At 39.1% G+C, this 22,867-nt stretch overlaps 1 protein-coding gene across 1 annotated transcript in view; it reads right to left on the bottom strand.

Moving 5' to 3' along the window:
* LOC133000111 (copine-9-like) overlaps positions 1-22,867 on the bottom strand; it is a 179,118-nt gene that overhangs the window by 24,901 nt on the left and 131,350 nt on the right. The window contains exons 8-15 of the mRNA XM_061069989.1: positions 13,958-14,021; positions 11,294-11,397; positions 10,590-10,694; positions 8,709-8,750; positions 3,436-3,511; positions 3,151-3,204; positions 2,904-2,965; positions 729-775 (exon numbers count right to left, since the gene is read on the bottom strand). Coding sequence (XP_060925972.1) covers positions 729-775; positions 2,904-2,965; positions 3,151-3,204; positions 3,436-3,511; positions 8,709-8,750; positions 10,590-10,694; positions 11,294-11,397; positions 13,958-14,021 — 554 coding nt within the window. The remainder of the gene's footprint in view (positions 1-728; positions 776-2,903; positions 2,966-3,150; positions 3,205-3,435; positions 3,512-8,708; positions 8,751-10,589; positions 10,695-11,293; positions 11,398-13,957; positions 14,022-22,867) is intronic.

Raw genomic sequence — 22,867 nt, forward strand, 5'->3', positions numbered from 1 at the left:
CATTTTCATGTGAAATCATTTGTTTGTGTCCTGCCACCACCACCAGCAACACCAAGAATAGATTTTTGGATGCATGTCATTCCCCACTTCTCTCCCCACATTTCTTGTGATCTATCTTCTGCTGAGAGTCAGTCCATGGTGGGCTCCCTGCATTAAGGGGAATGTGGGCTCTGCTACATTTCAATTTTATTGATAGATTCATGTATGGTGGGAAAAAAAAATCATGTTTCCTTACTGTTTCTCTGAAGGCCAAGATATGCAGAGATTTATAGACATTTGAATATGAACTTTAATTTGTATTGTGAGTCATAGTTTTCAAATTCACTGCAGCTGTATGTTACTATCTTTTACTTTGTTAACCCTCACACAGGGAGTGAAGATATTTCACCATATCTGCTCCAATAATTCAATTTAATTCTATTTTGATTAGTTATAACATAACATTCCTTATCTCAACAGAGTAAAACATTAGAGAGCAAAACCCAACAGCTTGGGACTTTAATTTAACAATAAATTAAGAAAACATCAATTGTTCTATGTAAGACAGACTAATGTCTTTTTTTCTTTTCTCGAATCTAAGATGAGAACACAGTTGCTAGTTAGAGTAAAGTAAAGGGTACAGACACTTTGGATGTCATAAATGCATGTCCAATTTCATGAACATTCTGTCATTGATTGTCACTTTTTCCATTTTAACTGAACCAAACAAAGAATCTATGTTATCCTACCGTTGGATGCTGTGAAGTCTATGGCCACTGTGAAATTGAGTTGTGTCCTGGTTGGAGAGGGAGTACATCAGGATCATTCAAAACAGAGATATAAGGATTGTTTCTTACTACAGCTGTTCAGGCTGGAGTAAAAGAAACTCATCAACAGTTTACTACCTAAAACACAAGGCTGATCTGTGATTCATATAAAAACAGTTTTATGCCGATATTCAACATCTTTACAGTTAAATATTCGATGTTGAAGACGGCATCTTTCTGCCAGAATTTTGATCATACCATATCACATCACATATTCTACACTTTATTTGAAAAATAATTTTTTTTTTTAATTGTAAATAAATTATTTTACAATTGAATCAAAGAATTCACATTTAATTGTATATTTTAATAAAGTATTTCTCTGTTCAGTTATACTTGCGGTAACATTTATTTCTAATATAAATATCTAAATATTCTTTTATAGATAATTTTAATGAAAACTAGTAGTACATGTTAAAAACCCTGCTAACACCAGCATTTAATAAACATTTTCTAATCCAGTTCAATTTGGACAAAGTTTAACCTACAAAACCAGGTTGGCATTTTGACCTCTGAGGGAAAAGAAACTCATCAACAGTTTACTACCTAAAACACAAGGCTGATCTGTGATTCATATAAAAACAGTTTTATGCCGATATTCAACATCTTTACAGTTAAATATTCGATGTTGAAGACGGCATCTTTCTGCCAGAATTTTGATCATACCATATCACATCACATATTCTACACTTTATTTGAAAAATAATTTTTTTTTTTAATTGTAAATAAATTATTTTACAATTGAATCAAAGAATTCACATTTAATTGTATATTTTAATAAAGTATTTCTCTGTTCAGTTATACTTGCGGTAACATTTATTTCTAATATAAATATCTAAATATTCTTTTATAGATAATTTTAATGAAAACTAGTAGTACATGTTAAAAACCCTGCTAACACCAGCATTTAATAAACATTTTCTAATCCAGTTCAATTTGGACAAAGTTTAACCTACAAAACCAGGTTGGCATTTTGACCTCTGAGGGACCTGAGTCCAAAATGCAGGAGGCTGTTGTATTTAACCTTCCACTGTTAAACTAAACATCTGTTAGTGTAAAAACTGAAACATAAAGGATTTGCAACTGTGACAGGAATCCATGGTACAAATTTGTATTTGAATTTATTAAACAACATTAGCTATTTTTTGTTCGGATAGATTTATTTTCTCTCAACAGTTAAACTTGTGCAAAGGTGGGAAAAAAAGTACAAGGGGGAGTAAAAAGAGGAGTGGAGAAAACATAGCTTCTGTCACACCGCGGTGAGATCATGTCTTGTTTTTTGTCACGTCATTTCCGGTTTTATTTTGAAAAGTAACTCTCCTCTCGTTTCAGGTCACTTGCCCTTCCTCATGTGTCACAGGTCTGATCGTCTCCCCTGATTCCTGATTGTGTCCACCTGTTCCCTTTTCCCCCATGTGTTCATATAGTCTGCGTCTCCCTTTGTCTTGTGCCAGTGTGTCGTCTTTAGTCGTCATTCCAGCCCGTGCCATAGTTACTTAGAGTCATAGTCTTAGTTTTTGCTTAGCCTCGTACTTATAGATTTACCTCAGTGAGTGATTATTCTTTGTAGCCTTTTTGTTTCAGTGTTTAGTCTTAGTTAGGTTTATAGAATGAAGCTTTGTTTTTCCTCCCTATGGAGCGCTTTTGTTTAATTGCTATTTTTGTATTTTGCAGTATTAAGAAAGCGTTTTCCTCCTTTTTGGAGCGACTTTATTTTTTGTATCATAGTTTACTGTGTGGAGGTGTAAATAAAACATTCTCCTAACACATCCGCTCTGCATCTGAGTCCTGCCTTTCGCCCGGCCTGACAGCTACCCCCTTTCAAGACTGACAATAGTGCAGCTAGTGAGTAATTACTACATAACCAAGTCTCTAGAACCAAATATTTTGTGAAGATAAACAGAATAATTTTGCCTTTTGGTATTAAAACAACCATAACCCTGCTCCTTTAGTTACAGTTCTTGTCATAGACAGTGTGGCAGCAGTGTTTCACCTGGTAGCATTCATTATTTGGGTGTACACGTTATGCAAACATTAACTTTAATGTGATTTCAAGATCCCCCTCAGCACTGATGAAAGATTTAGAGAAGCTCTTACCCTCCTCTGATGAAGTCGACAAATGTGTATTCTGACTCCACTTTGAAAGACAGCAAGGTCACCTTGAGGAGGGAGAGAAAGGTAAGAGTGAAGAAGAGGAGAAAAGCATTAGAGTGGAGAGAGAGCAGAGACAAAGGTGGCTCCTGGCAAACAGCATCTGTTTACTGCTCTGAAATGGTACTGCTGCTGAGTCATGTCCATGAAAGATGTGACAGCTGCTGATGAAAATCACTTCAACAGGTCTTACCGTCCCTGAATTGATGTATTTCTTCTTCTTGCCTTTCTTTTTAGGATTTAAAACCTTTGGCCACAAGACAAGAAACAAGAAATTAGTTTGAGCAGAATTGAGAAGTCACTCTGTACATTGACTGTTCCTGTGAGGGATGACAATGTTATCATAGTACAAGGTAGTCCTGATATTAATTTACACATTCAGGAGAACAGAGTTATTGAGATAATCTGTGATTCCGTCTCCATTTATTTGCTGAAAGAGTTGCTCAGCAAAACAACAACAACAACATCTACATTTTACCTCGTAAACATTGAACTGACTTTGGCCTCTGGACAGTTCTCTGTAGCTGGTAGTGAACTCCCCGATAAAGTCATGACTGGAAGAAAGACAGGGATAGATAAAGTGTCTACATCTGCGTTGACATGATAATTCATTGCTCAGTAGTGTTTGGGTTATTTTCTGAGGGGCATCTAAAATCAACAGCTTTACTTTGAGATTATACAATATATGGTGTGGGAAAATTGTCAGTACACTGTCTTTGTACAACAACATGAACACTTAGTGGATCTTTTAAACACATGGAGAGAGAAACTGTAATGACTAAGGGTGGCTGTGGCTGAGTTAGGACCTCTCCATTTAGCATGCCTTTGTGCTGTGCATTGATGCACTGTATGAATGGGTGAATGGCAAACAAGTGTACTATATCATTTACTATAGTATTTGGCCACTTGAGGTCTGACCACTTCCATTTGAACAATATTCACTTTGTAGAAGCCCACTTGGTAGCAAAGATGTGATCAGCTAGATTGGTCAGTTTATCCCATTCTTTCTGGGTCTGCCAGGAAGAATGTCAAGCTTCAGATTAGACGGGAAGTGTCTGTGAGCTGTTGTCTTTAGGTCTCTCCAAAGATGTTCTGTGGGATTCAGGTCTTGGCTTCATCTGGGTCAGAGATTTGTCTCTGAGTCGATTCCAGGTTGACTTTGTTGTTTGCTTTTGCTCATTGTAATGCAAGGAGCTCAACTGTCACCTGAGTCAAAAAGTCTTGATGTCTGTCTAATCAAACCAGAGGAATCATTTTTCCAATGCTCTGAGAATCCTTAAAATGCTATTGGGCAAAGTCCAAACTTATTCAGTAGGTCTTCTGCAAGAAGTTGGCAGAGATGGTTGGCAGATCACTAATTAAAATGCACTTTTTCCACAGCTGATTGAAGTTATTCTTCATAACACCTCTAGTCACCCTGCCGACATGAGTGGTCATATCCTATACTCGTGCTGTGGTGGATGGTTGAACCCAATTACACACCACAGATCTGTGGTAGAGGGTATGTCAAATGATTGTACCTGTGGCATATTCTGTAAATAATGTAATGAACAAGGTGTTCCATTGCCTGATTCAGCACCAGCGCAACACATATTGTCATATTGCTGTGGTGAGACTATGTTTATTTAAAAAGCCATTTTCATATTGAACAATCTCAGAAACGGTGTGAAACAATACCGATGCTATACTTCTTTTCAAGCTCACTGAAAGCAATGGTATATGGGGGTGATAATCATGCTAATTTGCTATCCCTATGCCAATATTCTCAATATGCACAGGAGGAATGCATCATCTTTACACAGGTCAGTTACACACTTTTCAAAAACTAGAAGCTTCTTACATGAGGCCACAGAAAAGTGTCTGAATACTGTTGGAAGTTGGTTTTGTCACTAAGACTCTTTCCTGCTCCTTTCATCCTATTAAAATTAAATTAAACAGGGTTGTATCAGCTTTATTCCCAAAAGGATCCTCTGCAGGTGGAACTGAATTGAAATGTGTGACTGTGTTATCTCAACATTTTAAATGGCAATACCAAGCCTAGAAGTGGCCCTTGTTATTCCAGATATATTCAAAGCCAGGTCTATCACTTTATGTAAGATAACAGTGATCCATTCAGTGACCATGTGTGTGGTCATATTAACTGTAGTGCAATAAAAAATTTGTTACATTGCTGAGACAGCTCATGTGGTTGTGATTTCCTTCTCAGTTAATGCCGTTAATTATTTTTTTGTAGCTTGGAACCTTTGATCAGGGTAATTCCTTTAATATCCTTTTTCTTGTGGGTGACTTTCAAACAATTCATTTGGTCCCTCATGGCCACCAAACCAATCATCTATTAAATATAAAGTATGTAAACTGCATATGCTCATTTCCATTGTTGCCTTTTAAGCCATTTTCAGACATGAACTCTGGAGAATGTTCGCACATTTGGATCTGCAAATTATTTTTGTGTGAGTTTGCCTTTCACTTATGAATAATGCAGCTGGAGATTCTCCACTGAGAAGCTTTCACAACATCACAGAAATCTTCGTAGCGTTCAAATGGAGGCTGGTGCAGCAGACAGAGCCAGGACGTAACTGGCTCTGATGCTTTTATACTTTTGCGGAGATCATAGACATGTTTTTGTTCAAGGCACATTGACACTGGCGCTGGCCATTGAACATCTCCATTGGTGTACTCTATTTTGTACGGCACCGCTTTTCCACCACAAGATATTTGTATTTGTTTTGAGTTTTGTAATTTTTGCACGGCACGTGTTAGAAACATCAACTCACAGACCCACGTGCTGTGAATGCTGCAGAATTTGCCCTGCTGTTTTCTCACATGTTCTCATTCTGACATTTTCCTGAGCTTCTACAAGAGGGCTGGCAGAAGAATCTCCGGACTATGTCCAGAGCCTCTCACTTAGACATTTGTGTTCTCACATATACCTCAAGAGAATATCAGGAGATTAACCAGAGTTCAGTGCATGTCTGAAAGTGCGTGTTTTGTGAACCCATGCATCCACTGCAACCTTCTCCACAGGCTTCACTGTTCGTATCTCACACTTAGTATGAGCTTACTAGCATAAAATAAAAGGTGAAAGGTGGTTTTGAAGTTGTGGCTCAGAGACTGGGGAATTTTCTTCTTGCACTTCCTTCTCACCATCTGTGATCTTGTGTCTGTAATCTTCTGTCTTTTGAATGTATTTCCGTTACTTATATTATGACATTTGCTTTCTTTAATTACTACTTTTATGATGTTACCTTTATGAAACAGCACTTTGTGAAAGGTGCTGCACTGAATAATTAAATAACCTGAAACTAAACTACATCGTCTAACTTTTCCCTATGCTTTCGCCACAATTACTAAGGGTGCTTGAGGTTACCTAACAATAAAACGTATCCATGGGTTGTAAAAAGTTGCACACTGCAGAAAAATAAATAATATTACTTTTAAAGTTGAAGGTCACTCCACTTGATTGGTGCTTGAATAAAAATCCAGCCCTTTAATCTTCTCCTCTTGACAGGATCCCTCAGAAAACCCTTTTATGAGTTCAACACATTTTTTTTCATCCGCAAAAGAGAAACGCCCCTCCAGCATCACCAGACTGGTAAATATCAACTCCCTCGGATCATCTCTGCATCTCAATATATCACACCCTGAAGCAGTGCATGACACCAACTCTGCCTGTGTTGTGCTGCTATTTATATATTTATATTAGAGGGTAATCCTCAAGGTGCAAACAACGTCCGTCTCCCAGAGGGGGAAGGAGGATAAGATACAACAAGACGAGGAGAGGAAACAGAAACAAAAGAGATATTTAGGTTAAGTAGTATACAGGAGAAAGAGAAGTAAGGCATTATTAACCTTTATGTGCTCTGTAAATACTTGTCAAAGTGCCACAATAGGCGTTAGCAACCATGTGTCCAAGATCTACGCTTCTGCACAACTAATCTGGAACAGCAAATGTGTTGTGAAAGAAACATCATTTCAATTAGGATACATTTTAATGTTGACATTTATATTGAACATACATTTTTCTGGCAAAAAGTAAAAACACTCATACAAAATAGCTATCGTACTTCAGGGTCAGATTTTAGCAAAATAATACATTTTACTGATAAGTAAGTATAGGGGTTGTTATGACTTGACAAATACAACTGTATGTAAATTAACATTACATTAAAGGAAATCTAATCCACTGCCGATTGTTGTTGTTTTTTGGACCAAACACAATTTCAACACATTTGTTATTGCAGATTCATTGTATGAATAAATGTATAGGCTTGCACCAACAGTGGAGTTTTTTTAAAAGACTTAAGCCTTGTGAAAGATATGATCCTAAAGTGGGAATGGGGGTGTTGCCACTGCTGTAACCTGTCGTGAGAGAAGATTGATAAACTACCTCTTGTAATCTCAAGTGCTCAGAAGCTGCGAAAACAGCCAGAGAAAACAAAAGAAGAGAGTAAAGTGAGAAACAACTGAGACTGAGATTCTGCTGTTAAAAATCCACGTGTGTGCTCTGAGACATTAACTTGCAGGCGGAGAAGTGCTCAGAGGATGTTCTGTGCTCACACTTTTGTCTTCAGTATGCTTCTACATCTTGTGTTGCACCCAACAGTGACGTACTGTAGGTATATTTGAGCAAATATTACCATGAGTGTCGTCCCCTTGAAAGATGCTTCATAGGTCCCTCTCTGGTGAAATGAAGTTTCTAAACATCTTCATATTTTCCCAATATGTGTTTTATATGATAAAAACCTAAATTTAGCCGTCTTCCACGTGGCTGAGCATTTTGCCTTTCAAACAAGGGTTGGTAACCCTGTAAAATCTACCAAGAGCATGCTACATTGAGGTCTGAATTAACTGATTGGTTGTGTTTATTAGTCCTGCGAGGGCCACAGACATCATCTTTATTTTTCTTTTTAAAAAAAAAAAAATTATGGAATGCTATCTGGATGTAAAGAAGATTTCAATAAATAAGATGAATCAATTATCATCCCTACCTTCGAAACTGCATTAAACAAATGTTAGTCAAAAATAACAACTTCACACAGTGATATCACAAACAGGGTTTGTGATGTCAGAAACCTAGGAAACCAATCCTGTCACCTTAGAAAGAAGAAAGGAAGGGATACGATGAATGGGCAGGGCTATGTCATCATATTCATAGATCCCAGTCACGAAATGTGGAGTTACATTAAAGCCATTTTGAGACCATGATGGAATGTTTTCACGAAAAACGATAAACATTTAATTTTGAGGAACAAAAAGCATTTAGGGGGGTTGTAATAAGATAAAGGAGTGGGAATCCAAGCGTGTAATTTCATGTCAAACTATTCCCTATTTATTTCTGTCACAGTGCTGCTATAATGATAAATAATTGGCAGCTCTACTATTTTGCCAGACAGTGTCAGTCTGAAATACTGTGCTGGGACAGACAAACTGCAGATTTGCTGAAATGAGATTTGGCGAGTCCGACCAGGGAAATGTACAAACACAACAAGAAGTGAATCTAGACTTCATGAAAATTAAGACATGGCCAGAAAATCCAATTAAGCCCACAAATCTTTCAGTGAAAAATAGAAGCCTGTGTCAGCACCAAGGTCTGCTCTCATAAATTCTGACCTCCTATCCACTGCGAGCCCTCCTGGGGTCAGACAGAGCAGGTCGTGACATTTTGAGGGATTCAGTGATGAGCTGAAAATGAGTCAAGGAAAATAAAAACAGAAGAAGAAAACAAGAGAGATAGTGAGCAAGAGAACGTACCTCCCGTCTCGGTCCCAGTCATACACGTCCACCTTCACTGTCCTGAGGGAGGTGAGACAGACAGGTGGAGTCACAGACAGACATGGAAATGTAAGAGAGAGATCAACTCATGGAAAGTTAAGTTATTGCCAAACAAGAAATTGCATGGTTGTAGAGAAAAACTACAATTCAATACATTAGGAATCTATGAACATAATCAGCAAGTGTTTCTGGGTTTAGACTTTTCAGGCCAGGTATCAAAAGTTAATTCTGGATTGATTGGAAAGGCCAAAATTCATGATCTATCTTCACCGTTCGGCAATAAGAAGGTCAGTTGAAAGACAGCAGCCCCCTCACAAATGACAACATATTTTCATGACATGCTGTTACTTCAGGTGTCTACTACCTGAAATAAAGACGCACAAAAACTCTGGAGAAAAAGAATAAGGAATGAGCTCCATGGGTCATGAACAGAGGAGTACTATACGCTAGTCGTTTGTCAATCAGTAACTATTGTTGCGTGATGGGAGACCCTGGGGTTGGTTGCTAGGGAGAAATGCTGCCATAAAGCGGAATGATGAGGAAGGGGGGCAGGGATTTATGCTACACAATGTGTAACTGTCACTCCTGCAACATTTGCAAATTGCAGCTTTGTTCACCAAAAAATATTGTAGACAAAGTCAGATTACACAAATCTCATAAATTTGACTGAGATAAAGTTTAAAGAAAGACACCGATGTTTTTATCTTGCCGGATGTATCCAATAATAGAAAAAATTGAATACCACTAATTGATATGTGTTTTTGGTTCTGGTGCTCGACAGCAAACACCGTGAAGGCTTCAGGATAACACTTGGCCTTTGTGATAGCAGGTCAACAGCATAATGGAATTTGAAATTAAATTGGGGTTTACATATCATATCGTTAACCCCTGAACCCTGATTTCTATGCAGCTACTTTGCCTCTGAATACATTAAGCCCCGAACCTTCTCTCAGTATTTTCTGATTGTCCTACTCTCTCCATAGTGCTCCTTCGGTTCCTTTAAATCTTGGCGCACAAATGTGCAGTTATATTGAAAAAAGGAAATTTAACAGTTTCCTACAGGAATGGGACACTGTGGTTTTTAGCCAACATTTATCAAATAGAAGAAAATAGTGCTTTGAGGTACTGTTTTTGGTGGCAGGTTATACATTTGGTGCTCTATTGAGTGGCTTCAATATATTTGTGTCACTGTTGCTGCATTGCCTCCATGTTGGTCTCAATAACACCAGCACTGGCCTGAGACTAACAACATGGCCGACTGCTGGCATTATTCTGACAACCACAGAGTTTGTGCGTGTGTGTGTGCACAGAGGGAGATAAATCAAGCTTTGAATATACACACAAATCTCAACATATGATCAAGGAGGAACTTATATATTTATCTATACTATATAGTGTAAGTGCATTAATAAGTCAATATGTGTGTGACAGTACATTTTCAGAGAGACATAGGTAATTTATCTCCTAATAAGATCTTATTGGTTCGGCTGGTTCCATTGATTTACTGGCACTTCTTGACACTTTTGGTTTCACCCAGTTTGTAAATGAACATACTCAGTGCAGTGGTTTTCTTTGATGGGGACAGTAACTGTCAAAGCTTAAAAATGGTCTTATATCCTAGTCTGCAGAGAACTTAGCTGAAAATGTCTTTGGCTTCACTGCCTCATTGTTTGTCTTAACTATTGCTTTCTAATGAAACATTTTCACTTCGACATTTAATGTTACTGATTGATCGATAAGAATAGCAACGCTATGTAGTCACAATCATATTTATTACAATATTTGCAACAGGTGAAGGGGTCTGCATACACAGTATTGATTTGACTTGATTAACCTCTGAACCCAGTGCTGTCCCCTCACCTGTCATAGTCTCCATTACAGAGTGCTCTTACAGGGATGGTAAACGACTGCCAAACAGGATTCAGATTGTTCTTGATCACCTCAGTCTTGTGGCAGATGGTGAACCTGGAAAGACAAATATCCCCAACACGGTGACGATGAAAAGTCTGATGCAGGAAGCTGGGATGGATATGCATCTCTTAACAAGTTTCTCACGGGGATAAGATGTCCTCTTCTTGTACCATGTAATGTCTATAAATAGCTTGAGTAAAATATATGTGTGTATGTGTGTGTAACCCTTTGGAGAGAGTGTTTAATATTAGAGTGGGGCACAAAAGCTCTTTACGATTCAGTTGGAAATGGTCTACAGAATAATTGCTTCAGTGTGGTAGAGCAGAAAACCGCACAGGGTCATAGATGGCTTTGATCCTGAACTGTGTCTGAAATAGTGAAGGCTGCCATAAGTGCAGATTATAGCATTCTATCTCACTGTCAAGAAAATCTATTAGCCCACTTTCAAACTACCAGCCTAAACACTTTCACACTTGTCATGGGACTTGATTCAACAGAGAAATCCCTTGTCAGATTTTCATGGGCTGTCAGTAATAAGGGATGAGCTACGACAGAGGAGCATCACACTCACTGCTTCGAGGAAATAAATGGAGCGTACAACTGAGGATTTACAATGTTTAACAAACACGACCCTTATAAAATCACAAACTTACGTCCCATCCTCATTGCTCCGGTAAAAGACAAGGAAAGGGTCAGACTTGCCGAAGAAATCCTTTTTGTCCAGCTTGTTGGCACAGAGCTGCATGGTCGCTATGTCCTGGGAAAACAAACAGTTCATACATCCTTTGATTTCAAGTTTGATTGAGTTCAGACTTATGATTGAACATTCAATTTACCATTGTTTTCTCGTGATTTCACTTGGCCCTGAACTTTTACACTTGAAAGATCTTAGACCTTTCTCTAGCCCTGAAAAAACACTTTGTGACCTGGACAAAAAACCTCATTTTATCAAGGATCAAAAGGTCAAAACCCACAGGCACTCCTGAACTTAGGATATGTCCGTCTTTATTCAACGAAACATTTGAACCTCGCAAATGTACCATACATTTGGCCATTGTGGCTCTATGGGCTGGGGGAATTTGCACTTGCCACTTCCATTGTAGTGATTTGAGTAAAACAGCAACTGTCACAAACAAATTATACCAGACAACCATTATAAGCCTACATCGTAAACCTCATTTATACACGAATCATTTCAAATGAGTCCAACAAAAGGTAAATACTTAAAGTATGAGCCAGAACTACCAAACTAAGATGTTTTCGAACATTGTGATCCATTTCCTCATCAGTGGTGTTGCCAACAGGGCAACCAAGTGATGCAGTGGTTGACTAAAGCAAAAAATAGACATCCATTACATGATACCTGATTGGAAGCGAAATCTCCCTGATCTAAAATAAAAACAGGGTTCTGTCCCGGAAAGGATCTGATGTTCCTTGTTTGCATTCATTTTGTAATGTACTGCCCTTTTCTGGCAGCAGTGGGCCTTTTGTCTGTAGGAATTAGCTTGACTTCCAGGCGTTGCATCTGTCATTTCTGTAATTTCATGGGTGTGAGCATGTCAAAGTGTAGGTTTTTTTAAGATGAGGAAAGGGTGCAGCATGTTTTGGACTTTTGCAAATTGAAGATCAAGCGTTTGACTAAGCTCACTACAGACAAGTGAGCTTGTCAAGCTGACTCAGCTTGCACTGCTCTGAAATAAATTATCTTGCACACATTATTTAACATAAGCACAGTGTTAAACTGAACTTGCAGGAATATTAATTTAGAAGTTTTTTCTTCTTGGCTTTTAGAGGCAGAGCAACTAAACAAGCAAAGGCCACTGATTTATTAAGATCTGTAGTTAGTTTGAGCCAGAATATAATATAATATAATATATTACATAAATAGTGCAGATGGTCTGCCTCACTTCTGTGAGATAATTATTTCAGTATCACCACTCCTGGATGCACTGGGAACAACAACATAAGCTGCCAGGGAAAAGTTGGTCTCCTCGCTCTGTCAAGTTCGTAGTACAGTTTAGCGTTGTTGGTAGGCTGCTGATATAAGTTAGCGGACAGTTGGATTCAAGAACCATTCAGAGCCCCACATGAAAACCAACTGATATGCAAGATGACCCAGATGTAGATCCATACGAACTTAACTATAATGAATGTTTTAGGCAGCTACTTTCCATATTTACTTATGAATTTGTAAAAGCTGTAAGAAACCAAAATGACAACATTGCTTGGATACAAATTTTACAGATAGAACTGTTGTTTTATTCTTATGCTAAAACCAACCAGGGGAGGGGGTTTTTTCTAGAGACACAGGTTTTTGCAATAAATCCAGCAGACATATAAACCATAACTAATACATGGGAATGAGCTTGGACGTGTCAAGCTCTCAAGGACTCTGCAGTTTACTGTTATCATTGTTTTATGTCCTGCAGTTAGAGTTTAACCTTAATATATATAAATAAAGGTAGAGAAAGTTAAAGTAAATGTTGTGTACATATTAGCATTCCTCGACATCCACATCATTATTCCAGCATGGATGTAATTGCACTTGTTTACATGTAAATGTGTGTAATATAAAAACATGGTACTCCTGTTTGTGTGTGCTTGCAAGTGCTTTTTTCTTTGATTGGAGTGTCCAATTATTTACCCCCTATGGCAAGAAAAGTGCACTGTAGGACTGGATAAATAATTCATGAGTAGCTGTGATCACCACTTTGAAGGAAAAGTACAAATTCCCTTTTCTTCCATTTGATGCAAATGACAAAATTATTCTGAAGTCTGTGCAGTCATTTAAATTCTCCTCAAAGTTTAAAAATAGAAACATAGAACGTGACTGCCGTGAATTCAGGATCTAGCGCTTAACTTTCTGACCCCTGTCTCTGACGGGTTATATCACTGTGTGTGTGTGTGTGCGTGTGTGCGTGTGTGTGTGTGTGTGTGCGTGCATGTGTGCAAGCCTGGAGAAACACAAACCCTGATCAGACTGGAATTAAAGACAGTCACAGATGATCCGACAATTGTGAACCAAGATGCACCAACAACGCATTTGAGATCACATTAGGAGATGGTCTAGGTCGCATGTGGCCACATTCCTAGGCCACAGGTCCAACCCTGCTGCAGCTGACGTCCTCTCACCTGCTACAGTTTCCCTCATGTTCATGCATATAAACATGTGTATAATTCCTGTGAGCTCTGATCACAATGGAGTCAAACCCTAATGTCAAATGTGAACTGATGCACTTAGAGCTGTTCACAAGAGACAGATGTTGATACCAGGTTTAAACAGATTCACTGAGTCCTGAGTATAATATGAAACTAACCCGGCAGTTACTTAGCTCCTCGGCTGTGAAGATGATGGTTCCACACTTCTTTCCGGGAATCCCACTGAGAGAGAGGGTACCAGAGAAAGAGAGATAGAGAAGGTGGGAGGGTGGGAATGAAGAACAGAACAGAAGAGTTAAGTTAAGACAGTTTATTTATATAGCATCATCACACGACAGCACTTAGAGCAGTGGTTCATAACCTTATGGAGGTACTGAACCCTGCAAGCTTCATCAGTGCATTCACCAAACCCTTCGTAATTGGAAAAATAAAATATGATTTCTTCAAAACATAGGTATATATTTTATTAGTGCACAAAATGAACCATGCATCAGTTACACACACAATCACTGTGTTCAAAGAACAAAACCAAAAAAAACATGAATTTCCCACTAAAACATAACTCAATGAATATTTACTACAAATCAATGTGACTTTTGCTGTTGCCTTTCCGATACAAGTTCAGAAATGAGCGGCTTCATCTTGGCCACTGCCACTCTGATATAATTTTCGCAACAAAGTCTGTTCCTTTTCTTCGGCTGTTTCACCCCTGCTGGATATGACTCTGTGGTGGGGAAGTATCCGTCCGAGAGACTTTGCGAGCTCATCTAAGTGCATGGCAATTGCTTGCTCCAGCTTCCCAGGTACAGAAATGTCTCCAATTCCAGACAAATCTTCGATCTTACTTACACAGTCGTCAAGCAGGGGAAAGTTTGCGAAGTTATTCATAAAGGTAGATTTTTTTAAAAGCCTTCAGGTTTCCTTCCGCTTGATGATGTTGACTGCACCGCCCTGCATCTGTTGATTGAGATGATTGAGAGCGTCGAAAATATCGGCCATGTACGCCAAAATGAGAATTAACTCCGAATTTTGTGTGGCAATGTTTGTCTTTCCACACGCATGGCAAAAACACGTTTCAGCACCTTTCCCCGGGATAACCACCGAACGTTAGAATGGTACAGAAGTACCTAGAATTCAGAGCCCATTTCCTTACACAGCTCTTCGAAGATGCGGTGCTTCATAGCACTATTTCGCATGTAGTTCACACATTCAACTAAAATGTTTAATACTTCTGCCAGTTTTGGAGGCAAGGTTTTTGTTGCCAACGCATGCCTGTGAAGAACACAGTGCGCAACAATGATGTGTGGTGCATCAGATTTCCCCAGCGCTCCAAAACCAGAGTGTCGTCCCAGCATGGATGGGGCTCCGTCCGAACAAACTGCAGAAACCATATTCCACGAAAGATCGTTGTCTCTGAAGAAGTCATCCACCAGTTTCTTCACATCAACTGCCTTGGTTGTTGTTATAAGAGGCTTACAAAATAAAAAATCGTCCTTTATCACGTCGTCTTTCATATAGCGCACGAATAGAGCAAGCTGGCTTAGTTTGGAAACGTCGGTGGTCTCGTCGAGTTGGAGGCTGAATTTTGCTGGGCATGAAATCAGATCTGCAACTACTTGAGCCAAGATATCGTCGCTCATGTCGTCTATTCTGCTGCTGAAAGTGTAATTTGTAAGAGGAATTTGGGATAATTTATCTTCACCAGCTTTTCCCAGCATGATATTCGCCATCTTCAACGCAGCTGGTTTTACGAGTGTTTCACCAATGGTTTGTGGTTTGCCCTGCTTTGCGATCAGGTACGCAACTTCGCACGATGCTGTGAGGATCTGTTTGTCGATGGGTACAAAGCCGAGAACAGGCCTTTTCATAGAATCTCATCTCCATGCAGCTTAAGTTAGTGTTCCTTTAGTTTTGCCGGTGCTAGACTAGAATTGCTCAACTTGGCATTGCAAATCATGCATTGAGGACGCTGACTCCCATCACGTTCCTTTATACACGTGAATCCATACTGTACGTAATCGTCCAACGACTTTCTTTTTTTGCTCGACATAGTGAGTATTAAAGGATTGAAAGATTAAAAGAAAATCACAAATGACGTACAATCACAACAGCCACAAGTCGACTACTGAGCGCACCAAGTTCCTTGCAGCACAGATATCAAAGCTAAGCAATGTGGCGTGATCAGCTGCAGCCAATGACGGCCAAGCGGAGCATGACGTCACGAATAATACGAGTGGGCTGAATTTCTTTTGTGTAACACATTTTTACTAAGCAACTCAATATTTGTAATCTGACACGGCGAAGAAAAATTGTGTGTTGCCAAATTGTCGGCAGCCAATTTTTTGACGGCCGACAAACCGTTCAGTGTGAACCGGGCTGTACTGTGTGTGTCTTGACCCCTGCTGAACCCCTGGGGTTCGATCAAACCCAGGTTAAGAACCACTGACTTAGAGAGTGCAGAGGAAAAGCTTTCTATGGGCGGCCATCTGTCTGGGTCGGTGGGTTGAGAGAAAAAATGAGAGGGGGAGAAAGAGTGGGAGAGAGGTAGTGAGATAGACTTCACTAAAATGTAAATCATTCAATTAAATATGACAGTTGTAGGATTTTTTATTTTACAGGAAACCAGTTCAGAGAAGCTAATATGAGGGAAACGTAATATTTTCTAGTACTTGTCAGTTAAGCTAATATGAGGGAAACGTAATATTTTCTAGTACCTGTCAGTATATATATGTAGATTTGTTCAGACAGTCTAATAAAAAATAATTGCTAAAACCCACTTTTTTATATATAATGTAGGTGAAAAAGGTAGTCATTTAAATGTTTTCTATTTGTGCAAAGGACACATATAGAAAATTATAATCTGCCTAAAACAAGCCTGTATAAAGTGAACACAATTAGTCCAATCTAAATCCTGACTGAAAATCCTTAAGTATAAGCCACAGCTGATTTGCAGGACTTAGCGTGAAGTAAAAGACAGACTGATCGTGTCTGGTGAATAAATGGTAACAAAGGTCAAAACTTCCTTATACAGCCTAGTTAGGATGTGGTCTAAGAGGCAACTCAATGGTTTAGAATAAATAATTATTAAAGCTGCATGAAGGCTCCTGTGGATGAAGATAAATCAATGTCAGGAAATTGCAGAAGGTGATGAATTTTGTCTCTAATAGTTAGAATTTTTCATTAAAGAAGCTCATGAAGTCATTACAACTGAGAGCCATAGGACAACATGGATCAATAGAGCTGTGAGTCTGACTACAGTGCTGAAAAGAAACCTGGGGTTATTTTTATTTCCCTCTATTAAAGATGAGTAATAGGCTGCTACAGAGGCTGATGTTTACAGATGGCTTTCCTATATATTTTAGGACTATGCTGCTAGACTAAGCAAGATTTTTCCACATCGGGGGACCACCATTTCCTCTTCACTGTGTGCCATGTTTGATTTAATTTGCAGGTTAGTTTTATCTTCTATATAGAGGATCATTAGAATCAAGTGTAATTTGCAGGCAGCCATTAGCACAATCAACAACATGATCACTGTTAGCATCAGACTGGAAACTAAAGGCTGGTGGGAACACTTTCTTAACTTTACAAGTCTGGTGCTTAAGCTTATAGATATATTACTCTGCAGTGTTAATCCATCAATCTGTCAAAGAATGCTGTGTCCAACAACATTCTGAGCTAAACCTGTGTCCAAAATTCTTAAGGTTAATCCACAACTCCTCCATCTGTGCCCGGCATTGGCTGATTCAATGCAAACTCATACACAGAATTTATTACACTAATCACTGATTGTCAAAATTTTACCCCAATGTCAGTGATGCCTGTAAACAAATGTTGCCAGTCCCCTGCCAACCTGGTACACATGTTTCGGTAATGCCCAAAATGGATCAATTTTTGCGTATTTTACACATTTTAAATGACCTATAATATTGTGGTAGATCCACATCCCCTTACTGCCCTATTTGGTATCCCACCTTACAAAGAACTCTAAGCTGAAGTGAAACATGGCATGGACCTTTTGCACCCTGCTGGCCTGGCATCTAATTTTGAAAGAAGGTTTTGCTTATGATCTTGTGATCAGTGGATAAAATAGGTTCTGCATGACCTAAAGCTGGAGAGGTTAAGGTTTTTTCTTGGAGGCTCCCCGAAGAAATTTGACAAGTTTGGAACCCTTTATTGTCCCTAATAGACTCTCTGGATTTGGTACCTGAGGAGTTGGATTGCAGAGCACAGAGACAGGTTTTTTGTTATTTATTTATTAGTCTCTGTATCCTTGGTTTATTTAATTTTTTCCTTTTTATTATTATTTATTAAAGTGTAATGTTTATGTTTTTTTGTTTTTTACCTTTTTTTTGTTTGCATCATATCACAAAAAAATAACAAAAACATGATCATTGTTTCATGGTCTTTCTCTTGTATCTTGTTCAGTGGATACCTTGTAGCATTAATGCACAATAAAATATATATTACAAAAAAAAACATTGCTCACTCTGAATCCTGCAGATGATCTACTGCTTTGCTCTCACATGGGCTCTTTAAGACATTATCCACAGTTTATACTGGCAGGATAATCGCTATAGAAACTCCACAGCCTCACACAGACATTTGTGTTCTCATTTTTAGCCCCTTCAGATAATGTTAGGCGATAATCCGGAGTTCAGTGCATGTCTGAAAGCATCTAATAAGAACAGGGCAGAACGCCCACATATAGCTGTGGAGTCAATAATTTGCTGCAAACCACACAGTAGCTAACCCCTCATCAGCTGATCCAATTGCAGCTCTGCGCTTGACATCTTGGTGAATAACTATTACCATACAGTGGATATAAAAAGTCCACACACCCCTGTTAAAATGCAAGGTTTTCGTGATGTAAACAAATGAGACAAAGAAACATCCTGTCTGAACTTTTTCCACCTTTAATGTGACCTATAACGTGAAGAATTAAATTGAAAAAACAAACTGAAATCTTTTAGGGGGAAAAATAAAAAACTAAAATAATGTGGTTGCATAAGTGCGCACACACCCTTTTATAACTGGGGATGTGGCTTTATTCAAAATTAACCAATCAAATTCAAACATGTGTTAAATAGCAGTCAGTACACACCTGCCATCAGTGACTCTGATTAATCCGAAATGAAGTTCAGCTGTTCTAGTAGGATTTTCCTGACATTATCTTAGTTGCAACTTAAAGCAAGAGCCATGGTCCACAGCGAGCTTCCCAAGCATCAGAGGGATCTCATGGTTGAAAGGTGTCAGTCAGGAAAAGGGTACAAAATATTTTCCAAGGTATACCAAGGTATACCAAGATATACCATGGAAAACAGTGAAGACAGCCGTCATCAAGTGGAGAAAATATGGCACAACAGTGACATTACCAAGAACTGGAAATCTCTCCAAAATTGATGAAAGGACAAGAAGAAAAATGTCAGGGAGGCTTCCAACATTAAAGGAGCTGCAGGAATTTCTGGCAAGGACTGGCTGTGTACTACATGTGACAACAATCTTCCGTATTCTTCGTATGTTTGGGCTATGGGGTAGGGTGGCAAGACAGAAGCCTTTTCTTACTAAAGAAAAACATCCAAGCCCGGCAAAATTTTTGCAAAAACATACATGAAGTCTCCAAAAAGCATGTGGGAGAATGTGTTATGGTCTGATGAAACCAAAGTTGAACTTTTTGGTCATAATTCCAAAAGTGTGTTTGACGCAAAAACAACACTGCACATCACCCAAAGAACACCATACCCACAGTGAAGCATGGTGGTGGCAGCATCATGCGTTGGGGCTGTTTTACTTCAGCTGGAACAGGGGCCTTAGTCCAGGTGGAGGGAATTATGGACAGTTAAAAAATACCAGCAAGTTTTGGCACGAAACCTTCAGGCTTCCGTTAGAAAGCTGAAGATAAAGAGTTGATTTCACCCATCAGCATGACAATGACCCAAAGCATACATCCAAATCAACTAAAGCATGGCTTCACCAGAAGAAGATTCATGTTTTGGAATTGCCCAGCCAGACCCCAGACCTGATTCCGAATGAACATCTTTGGGGTGATCTGAAGAGGGATGTGCACAGGACATGCCCTCGCAATCTGACAGATTTGGAGCCCTTTTGCAAAGAAGAGTGGGCAAATATTGCCAAGTCAAGATATGCCATGCTAATAGACTCCTTACCCAAAAGACTGAGTGCTGTGATAAAATCAAAAAGGTGCTTCAACAAAGTTTTAGGTTAAGGATGTGCACACTTATGCAACCAGGTTATTATAAGTTTTTTATTTTTTATTCTTCCGCCTAAAAGATTTCAGTTTGTTTTTCAACTGAATTGTTCACGTTATAGGTCACATTAAAGGTGGAAAAAGTTCGGACAGGATTTATCTTTGTCTCATTTGTTTACGTCACAAAAACCTTGCATTTTAACATGGGTGTGTAAACTTTGTATATCCACTGTATATACTGTAGGGGGTGAAAAGGACTTATGCTCCGGGGATATATCACCCAGATTCTGATCATGTCTTAGCTCCCTCCTATTAATTTTTCTCAGGGGAGATAGGACTTTTCATTTGGTGCTGATTTATGAAACAATCTCAAAATTGTAATGAAATTGGTTTTCGATTGTCAGACAAAGCCTGCAATCATTTTTGTGAAAGGAGGAATCCCCGGGTGCAGCAGGAGCTCTGTGCTTTTCTCTGCTCTGCCTTTAACCTTCTGAGAGTGATGATTTTTTAATGCTGAGGTTCCTGTAGTGCTGCATTAAAATGAAAGGATTGTGCTGCCTCTACTTTTAAGCTCCTCGTCTCTTTTCGAAGGTTCACACTAAATACAAGACAAATTCTAAAAGTGGGTCACTGTGCAAGACATATCTTCACTCCAGGTAGTGTGAATTAGGGAAAAAACGGCAAAGAGAATATGAATGTTTTTACTTGAGCACGCTCGGCACACACACACACACACACACACAAACACACTTGGAAGTAAGCAGCAATAACATTGTCCAGTAGGTGTTCTTATTTCAGTGAGTATGATATTTGGCATCACATCCTTAAGCCAATCATGATCTAACAAGTAAATTAGACAAGTGCTATGGTGAAACCTGAAGACATAATTTAACCTTTTGTTGGAAAAAACACATCAGATAAAAATTGTTAGGCAAAGCACAATATTTGACGATGCATGGAAATTCATTTTCAGATTTCCTTAAATATGTAAGATTGTTTTTTGCCTCCATTAGTCAGTTACCATTGAATAAGACAACATTGGGACATGGGATGAGGGGGGCGGAAGTCTCATAGCACAAGTGTGCTGTGACTATTCGACTACCAGAACTACTGGAACTCCTTTTATGCTGCTTTCAAGCTAATGCTTGTCTTTGTGTGTTTTCTAGCCAAATCAAAACAAATCCAAAACTGCAGTTCATCACAAAACCAAACTACAATGAAACTCACAGAGCACATACCTCCACCGAGGCCAAACAGTCCCCTCATGAAACCACATTTAAATTCACTAGATCTGGATCTGCACCAAATTGCAAACACTCATAGATATAGTCCTCTGTTCTATAATGTCAGATTTTTTTTGTCAAGATCAATGACTTATTCACTGGGAAATAAAGTGCAGACAAATTCCCTATCCATCGATGTTTAAAAAAGTGAATGAGAATTCCTGGACCTGCCTTAGATCCGGACCCAAAGCATAATTGAATGTGTTCTTCCCTGAACCACACCACATGCTTCCACTAAGTTTCATAGTAATGCATAACTAATAACAGAAAAACAAATGCAGACAACATAATCTACTTGACCAAAGTAAAACCTAAAGAGTCATAGACTGCCAGTACACCATATTACAAGCTGAGAGAAAACACTGCATAATTAATAGTTTTCAAGTCAAGTAAAACCAAGAGAAAATAAAAGTTGCAGAACCTTTATCATCGACTTGATAAGTTCCTGAGGCTGTGATTCACACTCCACTTCAGATAACAGCGATTCGTTCCATCCACTTAAAGCTGCCGCTGTGAGCAGGCCGCCTGATGCTATGCTGTGATTACAATGCAGGCAGAGACTTAAGGATGTCACTTTAAACATCTGTGACAAACAAACACCTCAAAAACATGTGCACACAATCTATCATGCTGGAGAAAGCCTGCAGATTACAACAATGCACACACACACACACACACACACACACGTACTATATATTCTCCTTCAGAGGCTGGCTCCTGTGCCCTTGAAATTAGATTTTTGTCTCACTGTCAGTCTATCTTTCTCACCACAGCTACTTTTGTGAACACAGTCACGTAACCTCAGCTGCGTGAGGGCAGGTCAAACTCAAATACCTCGGCTTGAAACTAGAATTTAATTCTGCCCTAATACCAGTTTCCTCTCAGTGTGGTTTTCTTTTTAATCAATCTCTGCTGACCGTCTAATGCAAAAGGCTCACAGTGATGTATGAGCAGAAAGCGATTGCTCCCTAATGACTTCTGTGTGGTCGCATGGGGCAGTGGGGGATACTTGTAGATTCACAGACACACACACAAAGGCACACACACACACACAGCCAACACTCATCACACAGGGTCCTATTCACATTCTTGCTGCAACACTGTCGATGTAAAGCTGCAGCGACGTGACTGGAACAGATGCACATGAGGATGGCAGCAATCGATATAGCAAGGATGAAGAAATTAAACTTGAGATTGAATCCATCAAAGGATGTACCTAGTAGATGCATTTGTGTGTGTGTGTGTGTGTGTGTGTGTGTTCGTGCGTGTGTGTGTGTGTTCGTGCGTGTGTGTGTGTGCAGCAAGAGAAAGAGTTTCAATTAGCTCAGCAGGAGTTTTCCCACATGTCCTCTTCCCACATTCCACTGGTTGATGTGAGTCCCCACTCCCATATGAAGTACAGCCCATACGTGTACAAACATGTCGCTCTATTGGTTTGGGGAGTGGGAACACTCATTGACATAATGCATTCGCCAGCCTCTTACCCTTAATCATCACAAATAACTGTCCTCACAACGATGGCTTTGAAAAAACCCAACCATACCCCAAACACACAAACTCATACCACGCACACACAA

The sequence above is a fragment of the Limanda limanda genome, chromosome 4 (genome assembly GCF_963576545.1).
Source record: "Limanda limanda chromosome 4, fLimLim1.1, whole genome shotgun sequence".
Taxonomy (NCBI): Eukaryota; Metazoa; Chordata; class Actinopteri; order Pleuronectiformes; family Pleuronectidae; genus Limanda; species Limanda limanda.